The sequence below is a fragment of the Durio zibethinus genome, chromosome 13, assembly GCF_047325235.1.
Source record: "Durio zibethinus cultivar Kanyao isolate XHJ-2024 chromosome 13, ASM4732523v1, whole genome shotgun sequence".
NCBI classification, from domain to species: Eukaryota; Viridiplantae; Streptophyta; class Magnoliopsida; order Malvales; family Malvaceae; genus Durio; species Durio zibethinus.
This window is the reverse complement of record NC_143174.1, coordinates 18,853,922-18,872,454: the sequence shown is the minus strand read 5'-3', so window position 1 is coordinate 18,872,454 and position 18,533 is coordinate 18,853,922. Positions and strand designations below refer to the sequence as shown.

Below are 18,533 nucleotides of genomic sequence, written 5' to 3'. Positions count from 1 at the left end.
TGATATAATCTTAGTTACTGAAACTAATAATAATTTTAATGAGAAATTAAAATTATAAAGACATACACTGAAGTTTCAAGATTTTAAATTAAATAGATCTAAAATCAAATATATAAAATATATGCTTAATAATCATAAAGAAATAAGTATTACTGTGATTAAATTGGATGGTGATAATATCGATGAGTAATCATTTTTTATATTTAAGATTAATTATTTAAAGTGATACTAAAATAAAAAATAATGTAAATCATAAAATTTAAGCAAGATAAATTAGATGACGAAATACATTAGATATATATAAAGTTAAAGGCAAAATTATATAAAACAACTTTATTACTATATGAAACTAAGTGTTAAACCCTTAAGAAACAACATGAAAGGAAAATTAATGTAGTTAAAATGAAGATACTTAAATAGATGTTTAGTAAGAATATAAGAAACAAAATAAAAATTAAAGGTAATCCCATTAAAGAAAAAATGACAGTGAATCGTTTGAGATAATATAGACATAAAACATAAACTTATCTCTGCATTAATAAAATAAAAAAAAATAAATAAGAGTTCAAAATGTCTAGAAGTAGATTACGAAAAATGTAAATATAAATAATAAAAAATAATATGAAGATTAAAGAAATAGATGAAAAAATTATTTCTAATAAAAATGAATGACACAAAACAGTTCAAAATTATGACTTAATATAGTTATTTAAAATTTCATATAACCGACTCTAAATTTGTGGGACATAAAAGTTAATTTATTATTGTTGTTGTATTTTGTCAAGAATCAAAAGAAAGCGGATTATGAACTATCTTAAAATCTCCCTAACTTCAATTTTCACTCATTCGTAGAGTTATAATATCCATCATTTCGACCCTGCAGGCCATCCTGGTAATACTATATCTTTATATAGTGTACCCCAAGACCTCATCAAACAAAACAATGTCGCCTAATCCCGTAATATCCAGACATCATTGGATATAATGTTCGATGGAAAAGAAAAAATGGGTTCGTGCAAACAAGGCAAGATGAATTATTATTATATTATCATAACAGAAGAATCGCATGCATCCAGAGAAACAAGAAACAAAATCTACTATTTGTCAGAATACACCCTACAAGTGATTATAGTGTCATTAAAAAAATTCTTTTTGTGAACTTTTGGTTTGCCTTCCCTTTTCATCCCAAAGAAACAAACCCAGAAAGAGAGCCCCGAAATTTTAGTCACCATATAATAAAATTACAGTCACCATCAGCTTCAGAGGCTAAAACAAGTGAATACCATCACAGCATAGCTGCTTTCTCTACAAGTTTACAGTATGGTACAACATTGATTGGTTTTCTTAGCCTAATTGTAGAGCATCTGTTTCAATAACCCAAATTAGGTTTGATGTTAGCAACAATATATGGCCGTTGTTCAATTGAGAATTCGGATGATAATGACAAAATGTGATAAAATGGGCGGATAAGTGTAAAATTGTCACAGGCCCACCATGTTCAGGACCATTTGAAGACAAAATATGAGTATGCTGACTAGCCATTATAATATCAATTTACCGTGGAGTAAAGACAACAGAAAGTTCTAAAAGCACACAAAAGAAAACAGGGTGAGGAGACGAAGAAAAAGTAACACTAGAAAGGCCAACTACTAATAACAATGATAAACAGGAAAGAAAAACAGGCCTTACAAGGTACGGTTAGATGCATATATAAATTGGTGAAATCATACAGGATTTACATTAAGTCTTGCACATCTACCTGAGATGACGCACTCAGGTCCAAACTCTTTTCAACTAAGCTATCCAGCCTCACACCTCGTTCAAGCACACTTTCAATAGTTTTATGCTGCATCAAAGAAAAAACCATTTCAATGAATGAGAGAAGAATTAATAATCCATCAAATGCTAAAACAAACTTAATTCTTTCAACATTTCATCTTCAAGTTACATTTTAAACAAGAAATGAAGAAAATACAAGGATTGAATTCAGCATAACTAACATAGCTTGCAAATATTCCTTTAAAATCCTCAAGTTGAAAAAACAGAGAGAAAATAAACAGATGGCCCTCATTAACTGCTTGGAGTGCCAAACATATCAATCCATGACACAATCTGTTGATGGATCTGTAATCAATTCCACAAGGAATTGCTGCCAACCATTAGCTATTTCGCAAGTATGAATTAATTAAAACAAACCATATACAAAGAATGGAGCCTAAATTCACTTGAGTTGGCAGTAACCATAATAGACCTTTTCCTCTTTTCTAAATAGCCACCTGGCAGTTGATAATGATATGACCTGAATTTGAATATTTTGGCCTGTTTTCCTATAATGTGGAAAAGAAAATTCGCTAATCGCACAAACTTTTCATTGGGATTCAGTCCAAATCACAGTCTCATTTTCTTGTTTCTGAATGGGTTTCGTCAATTTTTTATTCATTGTTTTAGGTTTATGCTCTACTTCGAGTAAAGATCAGCCAGATTTTTATTTGCACATATAGGACAAATGACCCAATACCACGTCTTTGTCACAATGATTTCACAACATCTTTCTTTCCCCTCAATGACAATAGGCTATAAGTATAGCATCAACAAACAAACTTTCTCACTTTTCCAGCCATTTTCCTGACAATAGAATATGAAACAGGAACAGTTTAAGAAACAAATAGACTTGCAAATTGTACTCGTATCATCCAACTGGAAAGGCACAAAACCAGTTTCACTCCTAGTTATACAAAATTCATGATGACCTTAACTAGTTTTCTATTTATAAACAAATCTTTCAATCCATGAAATGTTATCACTGTTTGCCAGCATTAACGCGAAAAAAATTTCAATCTAAAGCATCTATTTTGCCTGTTACACAGTCAACAGTCAACAGTCAACCAAGGTATGAGTTGTCAACAAAATGATAATTTGAAGCTGAAGATTGCATGATATGATAGCTGAAAGCTAAAGGGAAGACACATATAAATACTTACAAGGATGATTTTAGTTTCATCCAACTCCCTCTGAATTTTCAACAATTTATCCGCCTCTGCAGGGTCCTGAAGATGGAAAGAGGATTAGAAAAAGATTTTCAAATATAACTCCCCTAAAGCTCCAATAATATCCTTTAAAAATAGCTTCTGAGATGAATTTGAAAAGTATAATTACACATCCTGCATTAAAACTACAGCATACATGTATGACAAAGAAAACAGATACCTGAAATTTGGTCAAAGCTTCATTCAAATAGGGCCAAGGTTGAGTGCTATCAGCTTGGATGGTTCTCCACAAATCCCCAAAAATTTTCTGATATTCATCTAGCACCTGACAAACATGATCATTAATATTAATTTGGCTCTTGAATTATATTATTTTAACAATTTGATAAGTATAGAAAAAAAATTTACGATTAGGTATTCAAACTTTGTTCCTGTCAAGCATTTTGCATCAATGACTAACACTGTTAGTCAAACTATTGATGTGGCAAATACCGAACAATAAAAATGTGCCATGTCTCATGATATTATTGGTTGCTTTTTGGCCACATCAGCTTACCATTAATAGAATTAGTGTGTGGGATAAAATACTTGATGAAAACAAAGTTTGGGTATCTAATCGTGAATTTTTTTTCTATAGGTACCAAATCGTGAAAAGTGGTATAATTCAGGAGCTAAATCACACATTAACCCTTTGAAATTTATCAAAGAAACCAAAGGATACACAAACTAACAGATAAATTTCACAACATCAAAGCAAAGAACAATGAAAAAGAGATGCATAACAAATGTCATGATATGAACCACAGACTCTTGACATCATCTTACACTCTTTAAGGCATCATATAACATACACTCACACTCAACATCTTCCTCCACCCATCCATCTAGTTATCACTATCAGATGCAAAGAGAAGGGCAAGAGAACCTCTATATACCTATCCACAATACTAAAAAGATAACACCATATCCAACATATGTGCCATGCAACACGCATAAACATGAGTAAGACAAGTGAACATCAAACAAAGACTAATTGTATTTAGAAGGAAAATTTTAACTTCTATTGACACTTTATGTGTAATTTCTTGAAACATAGCAGATCATACCAAAGAGGAGCAAGAACCCTGTAAATTTATACTTATATTACTCAATACAACCAATGCAAAACACCATATATTGCAGTCAATAAGATTGGATGGCATTGAATCATAAAGCAAACCATGAAACAGAGAGAAATTGAGCTGCATTTTTTTTCGTTACCTGGTTGAGAAGCGAAAAAGCACTTCGAACAGGATAGTGATCATCCATAAATCCCAAGGAACAAAGTCCATTTCTGTTGTAAACATGTACCTTGTACTCTACATTAACATCACCAAACAACAAATTTTGAAATTTCTCATACTCTCATCATAATCTCAAACCTAAAATAGAAACGAAATCCAAAAAAAATAAAATAAAAGGATCACCTACAGATACAAGGTCAAATCTTAATTAATTGAGTGGAAACAAAACCGAATTATGATTTCTCTTTTACTACTAAAATCACATTTTGGAACAGATTAAAAAAATTCACAATTAGATAGAAGAGATAATACAAAAGATCAAACACGGTGTTATTAATCAAATCACCACCGATATCAATAATCAACAAAAGGAATACTATCATATGACACAAAACTAAGAAAGTTAAATCGTGTTGAACTGGAATGGAAAACAATTGGAAAAAGCTGACGGACCTTCGTTCTGGACGGACTGGCGCTAACCGGGAGGGGTCCGCTTGGCGACGGTTCGAGAAACAAAGACGATAAACTCCTTGACGGTTGACCTTTGGAAGTAACGGAAATGGGTCACATCGGATGCGTTCGCTAAGATTATCGGATCGGATCCTTCCGGGTTGCACTTTAACACCACTAACGACGTGATCTTCATCTTTGTCTCTCAATTTTCCCTCCCAAAAAATAAAATAATAATAAATTTAATTTCTTTCTTTTTTCTTTGTTTGGTTTCGGGTGTAACAGTTTGTGATTCTTGAGAGGAAAGGGCAGAGAGAGCGGGGAATATGAATCTGATGAATTCGAGGCTTTTATTCGTTTCTTTGCCATCGCTTGGCTGTCGGTTACAAGAACTTTGATAGATCAGGACCGTTAATCTGTTTGGTCACAGCCGAATCTCGTGTTATGACCGATTGATTTTTCATAATTGTACTTTTTAAGCTGGACCATTGCGATCCAGTTAAAACCCAATTTATTTAAGAAACTTGGGCTTATTCGGCCTGTTTGGATAGCGATATCCCAATGAAAGATTTATAAGGAATTTTGGTTTTCTTTTATAGATAAGAAAAGGAAATGAATAAAACTAGTCCGTTTAGAGCTTAACAGGCCAAGACCACTACTGGATTCTTAGCTTTAGAGATTAAAGTTTAAATTATGATAATTTCAAGTATAAAAAATAATTATTTGATTAATTTTAAAATAATAAAAATCAAACTCCTATAAATAAACTACAAAATTCATAATTATTAATAATTATTAAAAATAAATTTGATATGAAAGAAGAGAAAGAGTTTATTTTCAAATACATATATAATAATAATAATAATAATAATAAAAAAGAGAAAGCGTCATAATGAAATTGAATTTTTTAAAAAGAAATTGATATTTTTAATTCAACAAGAATCAGATTCTAAAGATTTCAAGTTGTTATTTATGGGTAACGGATGAGAAATAACTACAGTTTTTAAGAAATTCTTTGTTAATATTTTAAATGAAAAAAATCCAACGTAACGTATGTTATATTTACTTTTTAATTCAAAATATTTCTTTTTTTTGGTCAAACAAAAATTTTAAAATGAGGGCATTTTAAAATAAATCATTTTAAAATATTAGTATTTTTGTAATTGTGTTGTTTGGATAAATATTTTTTTAAAAAAATAATCTATTTAAATTTGATAAAATAAAAAATAACAATAAAATAAAAATAAAATACATATATATATATATATCTAATATAATATGGGTATCATTTTATTTGTAAAAATGTATAGATATTATTAATAAGAGTTAGTATTTGATATACTATATATAAAATTTTAATTACACAAGTAAAATTAAGAGGATAGCATATTTTCTTTTTTAATTTTTAATTAAATTTTTTATTTTTTAAATATATCTTAAAAGATATTTGTTATCATCTTAATCCTACTTATATAATAAAAAATTTATATTGATAATGTATAAAATACTAACTCTATTAATAATATAAAAAATAAAAAATAATTAGCTAAAAAATAAATATATATATTAAAATTAAATAAAATGATATATATTTTTAGTTTTATAATTTAGGGTAAATTATGTAGCGTGAAAAGAGATTTAGAGAAAATTTGAAAAATCACCATTTTAATGGAATTTCAATAGAGAATTTGAGGTGATCAAATTTTTTCTTGAAATTCCTCTTAAATTTTGAAACTCAATCTTATTTTTATTTAAATAAGTAAATTCATTTTTGAATTTTTAAAAACAAAATGAAATATTCCTCCAAATGTCTTATCCAAGAATAATCTTATATATCTTCTTGAATTCTACATACTCTTACACACACATAAATATATAATAATTTTTTTATATTTTAAATTGTCAATAATTAAATTTTAATAATTAAAATTAAAAATTCAATACTCTACTACAAATTACACAAGTGTTGACCTCTCTCTATATATATATATATTTATATATGTATATAACACTTTTATTATATATTTATCAAGTGTTAATTCTTAATTAGTTGTCCATGGAATTTCTTTTTCTCACTTATAGTTTTAAACAATTAAAAGCTTTAAAACTTGTTTATCTTATAACTTGATGCTTAACCCATGCAACCACCTTTAAAAAAATTACATTTGATAAATTTATGATTCAAATCTCAATATCTTCAATTTTTTTTTTTAATTTTAGACTATGATTTCTTTCTTTAAAAAAAAAAGAGCTTGTTATCATACAAATTATTACAAACTATATGATGTTAATCCTTATTAAAAGGCAAAGGAGTAAAAGAAACCATAAATAAAAATTTAATAATCACTTAAACTTTGATATTTTAATGTAATTAATTAAGTCTTGAACTTTTTATTTGAATTAATTAAATCTTTAAACATTTATTTTTATCTAATTAAATCTTTAAAACATCTATTTTCACCTAAATTAAAACTCTTAATTAGATGAAAATTGATGTTAATGATTAATCAATTTTTGTTTAACAAGAGCTCAATAGATGAAAAAAGATACTCAAAAACTTAATTGATTCTAATAAAATAATAAGAATTTTAATGATTATTAAATTTTTATTGGAAAGTTTTTTTTTAACCTTCTAGCTTTATTAAAAATTAATCACCGTACTTAATCAATTAACATAAATAGTTGAGTGAGTTCCAATTCTTCCCTTTTGTCAAAAATACATTGATCTTCTAATCTATCTAACCCTATATATCTATATATATATATATATATATATATATATATATATATATAAGACAAAACTGCTTAAAAGAAACCATAATCAAGGTTTGATAAAGGCCGCAGCTGGGAGTTTTAAAAACCGGTTAAGCCGTTAGATTTTTGAGTTGTTCTTTCCCGCTTAAGTAATTTGTTGTCCATAAAAACAGGAACAAGAATAGCAAATAACTATGAGCCCCTTTTAATATAAAAGGTTAAAAAAACCAAAAAAAAAAAAAAAAAAACTGGTTTTTCAGTTAAATAAATTCTGACCAGCTATTAATGCGAAAAAATTGTGGGGAGTTATCATAAGAAAACTTTAAACCAGTTAATCTCTCCCAACCTCTCTTTTTTCTCTGCTTTTCATTGCATTGCATTCCCTATGAGAGTTTCTTCTACGGTTTATGTGAAACTTGACAAGGGAATGTTCTTTTTACACATCTAATCAAACAGGGTTCGGGTAAGCTTTTTTTTTTTTTTCTTGTTAGACAGTATCCTAAGATGTATTTAACTTTGTGTTATTGATGATGATGATGTTTCTGTTGTTTTAAGTAATTGCAAAGTTTAGATGTCAGCCAATTTCAGATTCATCAAATGAAACAAAGAAAAAAAGATTTGATGAAAATCCTTCGTAAAACTATGCACCATGATCTGTCAAAAATTTTTTTTTTTGTGTTTGATATCAAAACTTTGACAAGAAAAAGAATGTGTTTTGATTGTTTCTATCAAATGATCAATTGCTGTTATGGTTTTTATGTCCTGTTCCTATTATATAGGCCGTTTCTATCAAACAGATTTGCAGGATTTTTGGGGGCAAAATGATCAGGTGTTTGCTTTTGATTTTCCTGTTGATCCATGCCTCTCTAGCAAAAAACCAAGTTCAACCTGCCAAGTCTCAGGCTCCTGTAAAGAATTGGCCAACTTTAAGTGGTAACACAATTTTTTTTCCCTGCAGAATCAATTAGTTTTTTTTTTTCTCTTTTCTTTGCACCTCAATTTTTAAACAATTATATTTGCAAAGATATAAGTGAAAGGCTGTGAATTGAGATAGCCTTGGCTTTCTGTTTGGTCACTAGGTGAACCACCCCTTGTAATTGCTCGCGGTGGATTCTCGGGGCTTTTTCCTGAATCTAGCTCATATGCAAATGACATGGCCAATCAATTAAAATTTACGGAAGTGGCTTTGCTCTGCAATCTACAGCTGACAAAAGATGGCATTGGCATATGCCTGACAGATATCAGGCTTGACAATTCAACCAACATAGCAATGATCTTCCCAAAAGATTCCAAGACATACAACATTAATGGACAAAAGGTTAAGGGTTGGTTTTCAGTAGATTACTCATCTGATGTAATAATGAACAATGTGTCGTGTAAGTCTCAAATCTTCCTACTTTATAACCAATATCTTATTTCTCTATCCAACGGAAGAATGGTGAAGAGAGTAAAATAGGTTTGAAGCCACAAATTTATAAGATATAAGATTCCTAAACAACTTGTGCTTCGTCATGTTTTTTTCGCTGGCAGTGGTTCAAAATGTATTGTCCCGAACAAATGCGTTTGATGGTCAACTGCCGGTATCTACTGTTGAGGATGTCACAGGACTTAAACCCTCTGTGTTTTGGTTGAATGTTCAGGTTTCTTATTTCTCTGCCACTTCTTTTTACCTTTTTCAGAGAAGATTTTCTCTACTCTCTCCATTTTTTATTTTCATCACTACCTCAGAATGAGAAAACATGAGATTAACGCAACAGCTAAAATGGCTTCCTTCCCTAATTTGTCTGTTCTCTTTTTGCAGTATGACGCTTTCTATACGGAACACAAACTCAGTGTGTCAGGATATCTTGAAAAGGCAATGAGATTTATGGGCATAAATTTCATTTCATCTCCTGAGATTGGTTTCTTGAAGAACATGAACGGAAAGGTTAACAGAGCCAGGACAAAACTCATCTTTGAGTTCCTAGATCCAGATGTAGTTGAACCCACAACCAACCAAAAGTACAGCGCAATATTGAACGATCTTTCAGCCATCAAGCAATTTGCATCAGGAATTCTTGTCCCCAAAGGATACATATGGCCTGTTGATGCGAACAAATACTTGGGAAATCCTACTACTCTTGTGGCTGATGCTCACAAGCTCGGCCTAGAAGTATATGCTTCTGGTTTTGCAAATGATGTGCCAGGAAGTTACAATTATAGTTATGATCCAACAACTGAGTACTTGCAGTTCATTGATAATCCCCAGTACTCTGTTGACGGGCTGCTTACAGATTTCTCCCCTACAGCATCAAACGCCATTGGTGAGCTTATAGACTGCTGTAGCGCTTTGCCATTTTTCTGTTTTAATCACAATTCTTCTATACATATCAAAGAAAAATCAGTCAACCAGTGAAAAACAAATTAAACAACTAAAGCATGAATATAAGCTACATACTCGTGTATTTGAGGTTGTGATTAACCTCCTCCAAATGGTCTTTCTGATGCAGCATGCTTTGCAACTAATGAAACCGCCAAGCCCAAGAAAGGTAAGTGCTAAGTTTGAATCCTTCAAACAGGTTATCTTTCTATAAAATTAAAAAATTTACCATATGTTACCATACCTTTTATAGATGCTTGAGGAAACAAAATATAATGTTTCCCTATGATTTTGTGCCTTTCACAGGGAAAGCTTTGATCATAACTCACAATGGAGCAAGTGGGATTTATCCTGGTTGCACTGATCTCGCTTATGAGCAAGCAGTAAACGATGGAGCTGACATAATGGATTGCTCAGTCCAAATGTCAAAAGATGGAGTAGCTTTCTGTTTAGATTCAGCCGATCTGACAGGGGATACTACTGCAATGCCTGCCTTCATGTCTCGCTCTTCCTCCGTTCCTGAAGTTCAAAAGGATAAGGGAGTGTTTTCATTTGATCTTACATGGAGCGAGATCCAGACCTTGAAACGTAAACTTCTTTAACACATTTGACACATACAGCCACAGAAGTTCGATTTTATAATCTTTTAGCACATTCCCACTAATGGTCTATCTTTTTTTCCTTAGCTCATATGGTAAGCCCTTTTGGACAAAATGCTGGCTACCAAAGGAACCCTGAAGCCAAGAACAAGGGGAAATTCATGACACTCGTTGACTTTCTGGAGTTGGCTAAGGCGAAGGCAGTTTCTGGAATTTTGATAAACATAGAAGTAAAAATTTTAACTTTATTTCTATTTTCCAACATCCAACTCACGTTTTGACTTTTTAACTTTCTGCCAATTCTAACACTGATGCCTCTCCAGAATGCTGCATACTTAGCATCAAGAAAAGGTCTTGACATAGTGGATTCTGTTACCAAAGCCCTGAGTAATTCAACCTTTGACAAGCAACAAACTCAACAAGTCTTGATCCTATCAGACGACAGTTCAGTGCTGTCCAAGTTTCAAGGTGTCCCAGCTTACAAAAGATTGTTACACGTTAAAGAGGAGATAGGTGATGCTCCTAAACAGACAGTAGATGAAATCAAGAAGTATGCTGATGGAGTTGTTTTTGCAAGACCTTCCCTTATTTCAATTGAAAATGGCTTTCTTAAGGCTCAGACAAATGTTCTTGATGAAATGCACGCTGCAAATATCTCAGTATACGTCTTTGTTTTGAGAAATGAATTTGTTGCACTTCCGTTTGATTTCTATGCGGATCCAATGGTGGAGCTTGCTACTTATGTTGCAGCACTAGAAGTTGATGGGGTTATAACAGAGTTTCCTGGAACAGCCAGCAAATATATGAGTGAGTGATTCAATCATAAAAATTGATTTCCTGCTATTTTCATCACGTCAAAAGTTATTGAAGATTTTTCATAATAAACCATGATTTTATTACATGCATGCAAATAACATGTGCTACAACTTTGCTTGGTGCTGCAGGGAGCCCATGTGTGGATCTCAATGGAGAGATTGCCATCATACCAGCTGAACCTGGTGCACTGCTTAAGCAAGTTCCTGCCATAACACAGCCACCAGCAAATCCCCCCAATCCACCACTTGAGATTGCAGATGTTGTTGACCCTCCAATTCCGCCAGTAGCCAATGTATCATCATCTACAGCTTCACCAGGAACGCCCGGTTCCCCAGGTGCACCTGCACCTTCTTCTAGTGGCATGGCAATTACTGCCAACGTTGGTCTTTGTCTAGCAGCAATCATGGCGCTCACGTCACTCTCTCTGGGACATTGACCTTAGTGACTATTAACTCTAAAACTTTGATTTCTTTTCCCGACTGTTTTTCTAAAGCGTAATATTTCATGATTTATTTTTGTGTTTCTTAGCTTAATATTTCATGTTCTGTACTATAGCGAACAAACAACTGGGATTAGTTTTCATAACAAATGAATTTCATTTGAATTTCTGATCGTGTTGGAAGGGAACTTGAATTCTCAACCTTGATCGTGTTGTTGATTCTTAAACGTATATCAAAATTCTGGGCTGAATCTCTTCCTTTCAATAGATGCCGTATGATGGATAGTCTTACTATTTAAATTCATGCTTTAGCCAGAGAAATGACAATTCTGCATCATATCCAAAATCATCCAACTGATTGACATAAATTTTTTTTCAACTTTCAAATGCCAATACATTTTGGAGAGAACAAGGAGGGAACATTTGAAATTTATGATGACATACAACACTAGCAAGTGATAATTCACAAGGAGGAACAAGCTGAACGATCACCCCAATAGATGATGGATGTACTGTAAATTGAATGCCATCTACAACAATTGTTGAAGAATTGAAGGACAACTGAGAGAAGCTCAAACAAAATTGAAAATCCTGGAAGCAACTGAATAGTGGCTTCAAAGAATTGTTGATGTGCTTTCACCACTAGACATTTACATGACCTCTCTCCCCCTTTGTTGGACTACAACTTTGTTCACCACCGACCCTGCTAAGGTAACAAAGTAGGTCACCTGGCATACAATGATTGGAGGATGCATTACTAATGAGATTCAGGGATTTGGCAAGAAAAAGAGAAGATTTACACATCCAATGCCTTATAAAAACAATGGACCATACAAAAATTTACGGATACTTTTAAGTTCAAACACCCATAAGTCTTTTGGACATGAATTATGATCAATTAAAAATGAATCAACTACTTACCATCTCCAGCAAGCTGAGTCTACGGAGAAGAAACCCATTAATCATTTCTCTGGAGAAACAAAAAGACCAAAAAAAATCATTTTAGGATGAATATCTACGGATTCGATCCCTAACCATGATTTAGCTTCTGAACCAATGGTTTTTGGTTCTAAACAAAAGCCCGTCGATGGAAAAAACAGTTAAATTTGATATTGAAGAGCAGGGTAATAATGGAATTGAGGATATCAGCTCAGCTGACCCAATAATTTCGAGTTTAACAAAATCTATTCGCTAGGAAGATTCTGGAAAGAACAATAACGGAAACGATAATGAAATTTGAGGTGGTGAAGTGGAAACCGATGGAAAAAGGAATGACTGGGATCGTTACAGCGAAGATGATTTACATACAGTGTTAAACAACAACAACAACCACCACTCGACGGTTATGGAAAGATGAGGAATTATGGGGGAAGATGATGAAAACGATGAAGATGGGGACCCGCTTGTGATAATGTCTGATGGAGATGCAAACCAAGGGATAAAGGTAAAGGAATGGGGTGAAGAAGAAAGGCATGCGGTGAATGGGGAAAGGAAAAAAAAGGAAGTAGGGAATATTAGGGACATTGGCAGCAACGGAGGCAGCCTGGTTGCTCCGAAAATTGCGTACAGAAATCATGGGTACCATCCATTTCATTCTCAGTTTATGGTCAATATGTTAACATGTCGATGATGTTATCGTCGTTAAATTTAGGGATGGTAACATAATCCGTACCGATAAGTTTTTTTTTTTTTTAAATTGATTTTTAATTAAGATCATATTAAATTCAAATTTTAAATAAATTTGATCCGATATTATATAAAAAATTATTTTTTAATTTTTATTTATATATATTTATATTTAAAAAATAATATTTTATTAATTTTAAGTTAAATCAAATTAAATATAATTTATACAATATCAAATAAAATCAAATTCGAATTTGAAAAAAATAAAAAAATTTTCAAGTCAATTGATTTGAATTTTATAATTATAAAATCAGATCAAATTCAAAATAAACAAAAACTCATCCGATCCAACTCGATCCATTACCAATCTTAATTAAATCAAACAATTTGGAAACATTCGGCAAAAATGGGGTTTTTGTTTATGATATGCCCCAATTGTTTGATGAATAATTAGGATTTCGTATGGTTCTTGATTTTTAAACTTTGTACAAAATGAAATGATAAATAACAGTTTTTTTTTTTTGCTTTTTGTGGCCAAGTGGTGAAGATTTGAATGCAGATTACATTGTGATGTTTTCTATTTTGACATCCATAACTAGTTTTTTTTACCCGTGCCATGACAGAGTTTTTATTATATTTTTTATAATTAAAAATTTTAATTTATATAAATTTTTATATTATATATAGATAAATAAAAATAATCATAATCATTTTATAATTTGTAGTGTAAAATTAAAAAAAAAAATCTAAATAAGCATTATAAAAGTAAAATTATATATAACTAGGAATCTCCCATTGGCAGAAGCCAAATGAGAGTTCGCTTCAGTCAAACCTGGGTTACCTATATAAGCAACGCTATCTTGAAGGGCATAGCTATAGCAACCTTGCTGGCTTAGGTAAACATTCTACAAACAAGCACAATACTAAGAGTCTGTCTAAGCCTAATGATTACTAGCAATATCATGTTGAAATGAAAAAAAAGAAAAGAAAAGATTTGCCATTTCCCTTTGAGTTTATTCAAAATTAATGTTGATACTGGAGTTCATTATGATACTGAATCTGAAGAAGCCTCACTTACCACTCCCAACTTCACAAATATATGGTGTAGAGGCTCATGAATCTGCTCTGCAATCAACTGCTTGTCATTCTCTTCACGTGCAACCAATGAGTGGAATCCAACTACTATGCGCCTGGGTTCATTGATCACAAGACAAAAATTACTGCTAGGATGGAAATCTATAAGCATCCAATAATAAGCTGAAACTCAAAGAGGCAGCTTGAGGGAAAAAGCAGTAGAAGCCAAGAAAATATGGACTAATTCTCAAGGTTTCAACTTCTGTGGGCTGGAGCAACTGCTAAAGAGCCAAAAATGCAAGATTTCTCACTTAAAACAACAGGTGCTAACTCAACTGAGACTATATTTCAATTTCAGATCTTTAATATTATCACTGGGATAAAAAAAAAACAAAAACCCTTGTCAATGCTTAAGTTAGCTAAACCTACTGCAACATTAAAGTACAACCAGCCAACAAGTTATAGACTCATTTACCAGCTACTAGTGGTTGCTTCTAGCGTCCTTGTAAGCCAATTTAACAGATTGTCCCTCATGCCATTTGATGATCCGACAAGCATTGTGTCCTTACAATTGCATAATGAGACCAAATTAGAGGAAAGAAGAAAGAAAATTAATACAGATATTTATGCTCATAAGTACGACAAAAGGTAAGTGAATAATTTCTTTAAAAAACAGAGTAAACACATTCAAATTCCAGGGTATAGCAACAAGACAGCAAAATACCCTACTCTACCATGCAGGACCTCTCACCATGGTGATATCCCTATAGCCAAACTATATGGTTTGAAACCAAGAAGTATGACTAAAAGTAATAACAACATAACTGACACCAATCTCTTACAGATATTCTAAGGGATGGTGCAGGAGCCATTAGGCTTTTCTTTTTATATCTCATCATACTTGAAGTGAATAAAGAATGAATTTAGATGCAGGATTTGACACACAAAAATCCACCTGCAGCAAAGCAATATTCAAACTAACAATATCTAATATTCTCCCATGAGGTATTTGATCTGCTGGAGAAAGCAATCAAGGTCCTCACGTTCAGAAACTCCTGTGGTGTACCTACAAGCATCATTATCCATCACTACAAATTGAAGCAAGGCTGACAAATCAATGCAAACATGTTATTATCCTTATAAAGCATTTGAATTCAAGACATTGCAGCAAATATAATAACTTCTGCATATGATGCTAATGTACGCAAGTCAGACACTTGATTGGCAAGAGGATGAATACCAGGGAACATTCAGTAATGTGGAGAGCCTGGTCACCTGCAAAGAATATATATATCTAGAGTCAATACTAGCTATGGAAACTAAGCCAGAGATAATTTTTATATTAAACTTATTGAAAAGGATTTTTGCTGTATGAGTAGAATCTACCGTTTATAAAAATTCGATTTTGACAAGAAATTAGAGAAAATGCAAAGAGGTCTTACATTTTGCATGAGTGGGTCACCCTCCCCAAGCTCACTAATGTTCACCACAAACCTTAGATCATAAGCTTTCGCCACATTCTCCATCTTTATCAAGGACAAGAACTTTAGTCATACCAGGAAATCCACACTACAACTATTCTGACGCATCAACTGATTATGATTTGATGCAATCATATAAGATAGAGAGAACAAAAATAGAGAACCAAAGCTAATGAGCTAAAGAAAATCAGGAAAGAGAACAAAAGAAATTGAAGACCCAGATTCCAAAACATGCAAAACTTTTAAAAAGAATAAATATGGAACAAAAAGCCAAAGTTATTACATTGATATGGAGAATTCCACCACCAAACTTACTATCAATGTTGTTATAAAACTCCATCCAATCCGTGTTCTCATCCAAGCTGTATTCTCATAAAAGCATGGACTTGAAAATGTAGTAAATTATCATTGTTGTTATAAAACTCCATCCAAGCCGTGTTCTCATCCAAGCTGTATTCTCATAAAAAAAATGGACTTGAAAATGTAGTAAATTTCAAGTGATTGATACCAAAAGGTCGATAGTCATGTTATTGGTGCTTTTGATTGCGAAATACTCAAATGTCTTCTTCTTCTTCCTTTTTTTTTTTTTTTTAACATAATTGATAAAAAAAATATTTAAAAATTTAAATAAATAAAAAAACGTAGAAAACTTTAACTTAATCAAGACAAAAAAAATTACAAAATTTGAAAGAATGAAAGGTTTTTACCGAGTATTTGCCACGATTGATGGCTTTTTTTTTATTATTATTCATAGAAGGGGTAAAGCCCTTATAAAAGGGAAGGGGAATGGTAGTGTTAGAACCCGTGTCCACATGCTTTCTCTAAAGCCTCTTAGTCACTAGGCCAAGAAATGAAGGCTTTGTAAATGTAATAATGGTTTATGTTCAGAAAGTTAGGGTCCCAATCTGAAAATTGAGAGAGCGATGGAGGGTCTTTTGGGAAGAAGATATGTTGGGAGCTTTTTGAAGGAAAAGATTTTCTATTTTGAACGTAGAAGATTTGAAAGAGCTTCCTCCGGTACTCATCTTGAAATTCAACAGGACTTCTTTACGAGGGGTTTACAATTTTTTAGAGAAGACATGGAAAGAAGATGTGAGGCAGTAAGAACGAAAATGCAAAAAAAAAAAATATTTTTGCAATTTTCCTTCTCTAATTTCAGAAAATTTACAGAAGGCGGTGTGTGAGAAATAAAAAGTTGGTTTTGATTTAAGGTGAAAGAAAAGAATGAGAGAAAAATAATATGAAAAAGAGAAATAAAAAAAAAAAGGAACGATAGAGATGTGCCAGAAGGCTCCAAACTCAAGTAAAATTTATTGGATTGGATTGGATTGGATAAAGAGATTGACTTCATGTTCATCACAAAAAGTTTTTAAAAAATTCGAAAAAAATAAAAAATAAAAGTTGATGAAAAGTGTATTGTCGATATAATATTAAATTTAAATTTAAATTTTATTTAAAATTTAAAATTTAATTAATTTTTTTTAATACAAATTTAATTTAAGATAAAATTTAAATTATTTAAATTTTTTTATTTAAGTTTAATTAATATATAAAAATAAATTTAAATTTTATATTATATAAAAATTTAATTATTTGTACTTAAATTTAAGTTTAAATTTGAGATATTTTATTAATTAAAATAATAAAAATATATTTAAATATAAAAATTCGATTAAATTTGTAAGTTACTTGAATCAGAATATTTGAACTCAATTCAATTAATAAATCAAATTATTTAAATTTAAATTTAATTCGATAATAATCGAGTTAAAGTCAAATTTTATTTAAATAAAATATAAATAATTTATAAATATTAATAAGTAATTTATATATCTAGGATACTATATAGATAAAAAAAAGTTAATTTGATGCCATCACCAATAAAATTAAAAAAAAAAAAAAAGGAAAAAAAATGGATGACATGGGCTAGAGCTCTCCATTCTCTTCAAAATAAAACCAAAAATAAAAGGGAAAAAAATGGATGACGTGGACAGGCCCAAGCTTTTCATTCTTTATCAAATTCATACCATATCATACATAATATTATATTATAATATACGTAAAAGTTTAATAAAATTTATTTATGTGAATATTTAGATGAATAATCTATATTATTGACACATAATATTTTTTTAAATAATTTTATTAAATTAATTATTTAATTTTTAAAAATTTTAAAGTTTCAAAATTTACATTTATCAAAATCTTTTAAAATATATAAAATTTATCTTAATTTAAATCTAATAAAATAATCTTCACATATTTCACTCTTATCCAATCCAAATAATTTTTAAAGGTTAAATTCTTAAATCATAAAAAATTATACACCATCTAAATTAATGTTCATATAAATTTAAATAAATAAAATTTATGGTTAAACTACTGTTATTTATCAATTTTTTATCTTTATTTTTTATAATTTAAAATAAAAAATATTTTATCTCAATTTAAAATTACACATATATTTAAATTTAAAATTATACTAAATTCTTTTATCTTAATTTAAAATTAAACTTGGATAAACTAAAATTTTAAATTATATATTTTTTTAATTAAATAATTATTAAATATATATTTATGATTTTTTCTCACAATCAATATTTTATTCTTTTTGTCATAAAAGTTTGACAAGATAAAGTTTCAAAATTAAATATGAAAAAGTCTT

General features: G+C 30.7%; 2 protein-coding genes and 1 pseudogene across 3 annotated transcripts; 1 reads left to right on the top strand and 2 right to left on the bottom strand.

Moving 5' to 3' along the window:
- Nucleotides 1–318: 318 nt before the first annotated feature.
- LOC111302903 (VAMP-like protein YKT61) lies at nt 319–5,125 on the bottom strand (annotated as a pseudogene). The gene is made up of 6 exons (XR_016326534.1): nt 4,724–5,125; nt 4,248–4,345; nt 3,208–3,312; nt 2,982–3,047; nt 1,760–1,846; nt 319–1,364 (listed from the first exon to the last, which is right to left on the bottom strand). The product of XR_016326534.1 is annotated as a VAMP-like protein YKT61 (transcript).
- A 2,580-nt stretch (nt 5,126–7,705) lies between these two features.
- LOC111304088 (glycerophosphodiester phosphodiesterase GDPDL6-like) lies at nt 7,706–11,859 on the top strand. Its single transcript, XM_022900604.2, has 10 exons — nt 7,706–7,937; nt 8,272–8,407; nt 8,554–8,850; nt 9,005–9,114; nt 9,276–9,777; nt 9,964–10,002; nt 10,140–10,421; nt 10,520–10,662; nt 10,756–11,239; nt 11,377–11,859. The coding sequence occupies exons 2-10, from the start codon at nt 8,296–8,298 to the stop codon at nt 11,682–11,684; spliced, it is 2,277 nt and encodes a 758-aa protein (XP_022756339.2). The 5' UTR covers nt 7,706–7,937; nt 8,272–8,295; the 3' UTR covers nt 11,685–11,859.
- Nucleotides 11,860–11,979: 120 nt separating this feature from the next.
- Nucleotides 11,980–17,116, bottom strand: LOC111304087 (Calcineurin-like metallo-phosphoesterase superfamily protein). The gene is given in 9 exon segments (XM_089741961.1): nt 11,980–12,415; nt 12,609–12,667; nt 14,098–14,218; nt 14,392–14,503; nt 14,863–14,951; nt 15,343–15,395; nt 15,398–15,453; nt 15,628–15,662; nt 15,830–17,116. Coding segments are annotated over 9 exon segments (687 nt in total). The 5' UTR covers nt 15,914–17,116; the 3' UTR covers nt 11,980–12,337.
- Nucleotides 17,117–18,533: the final 1,417 nt, after the last annotated feature.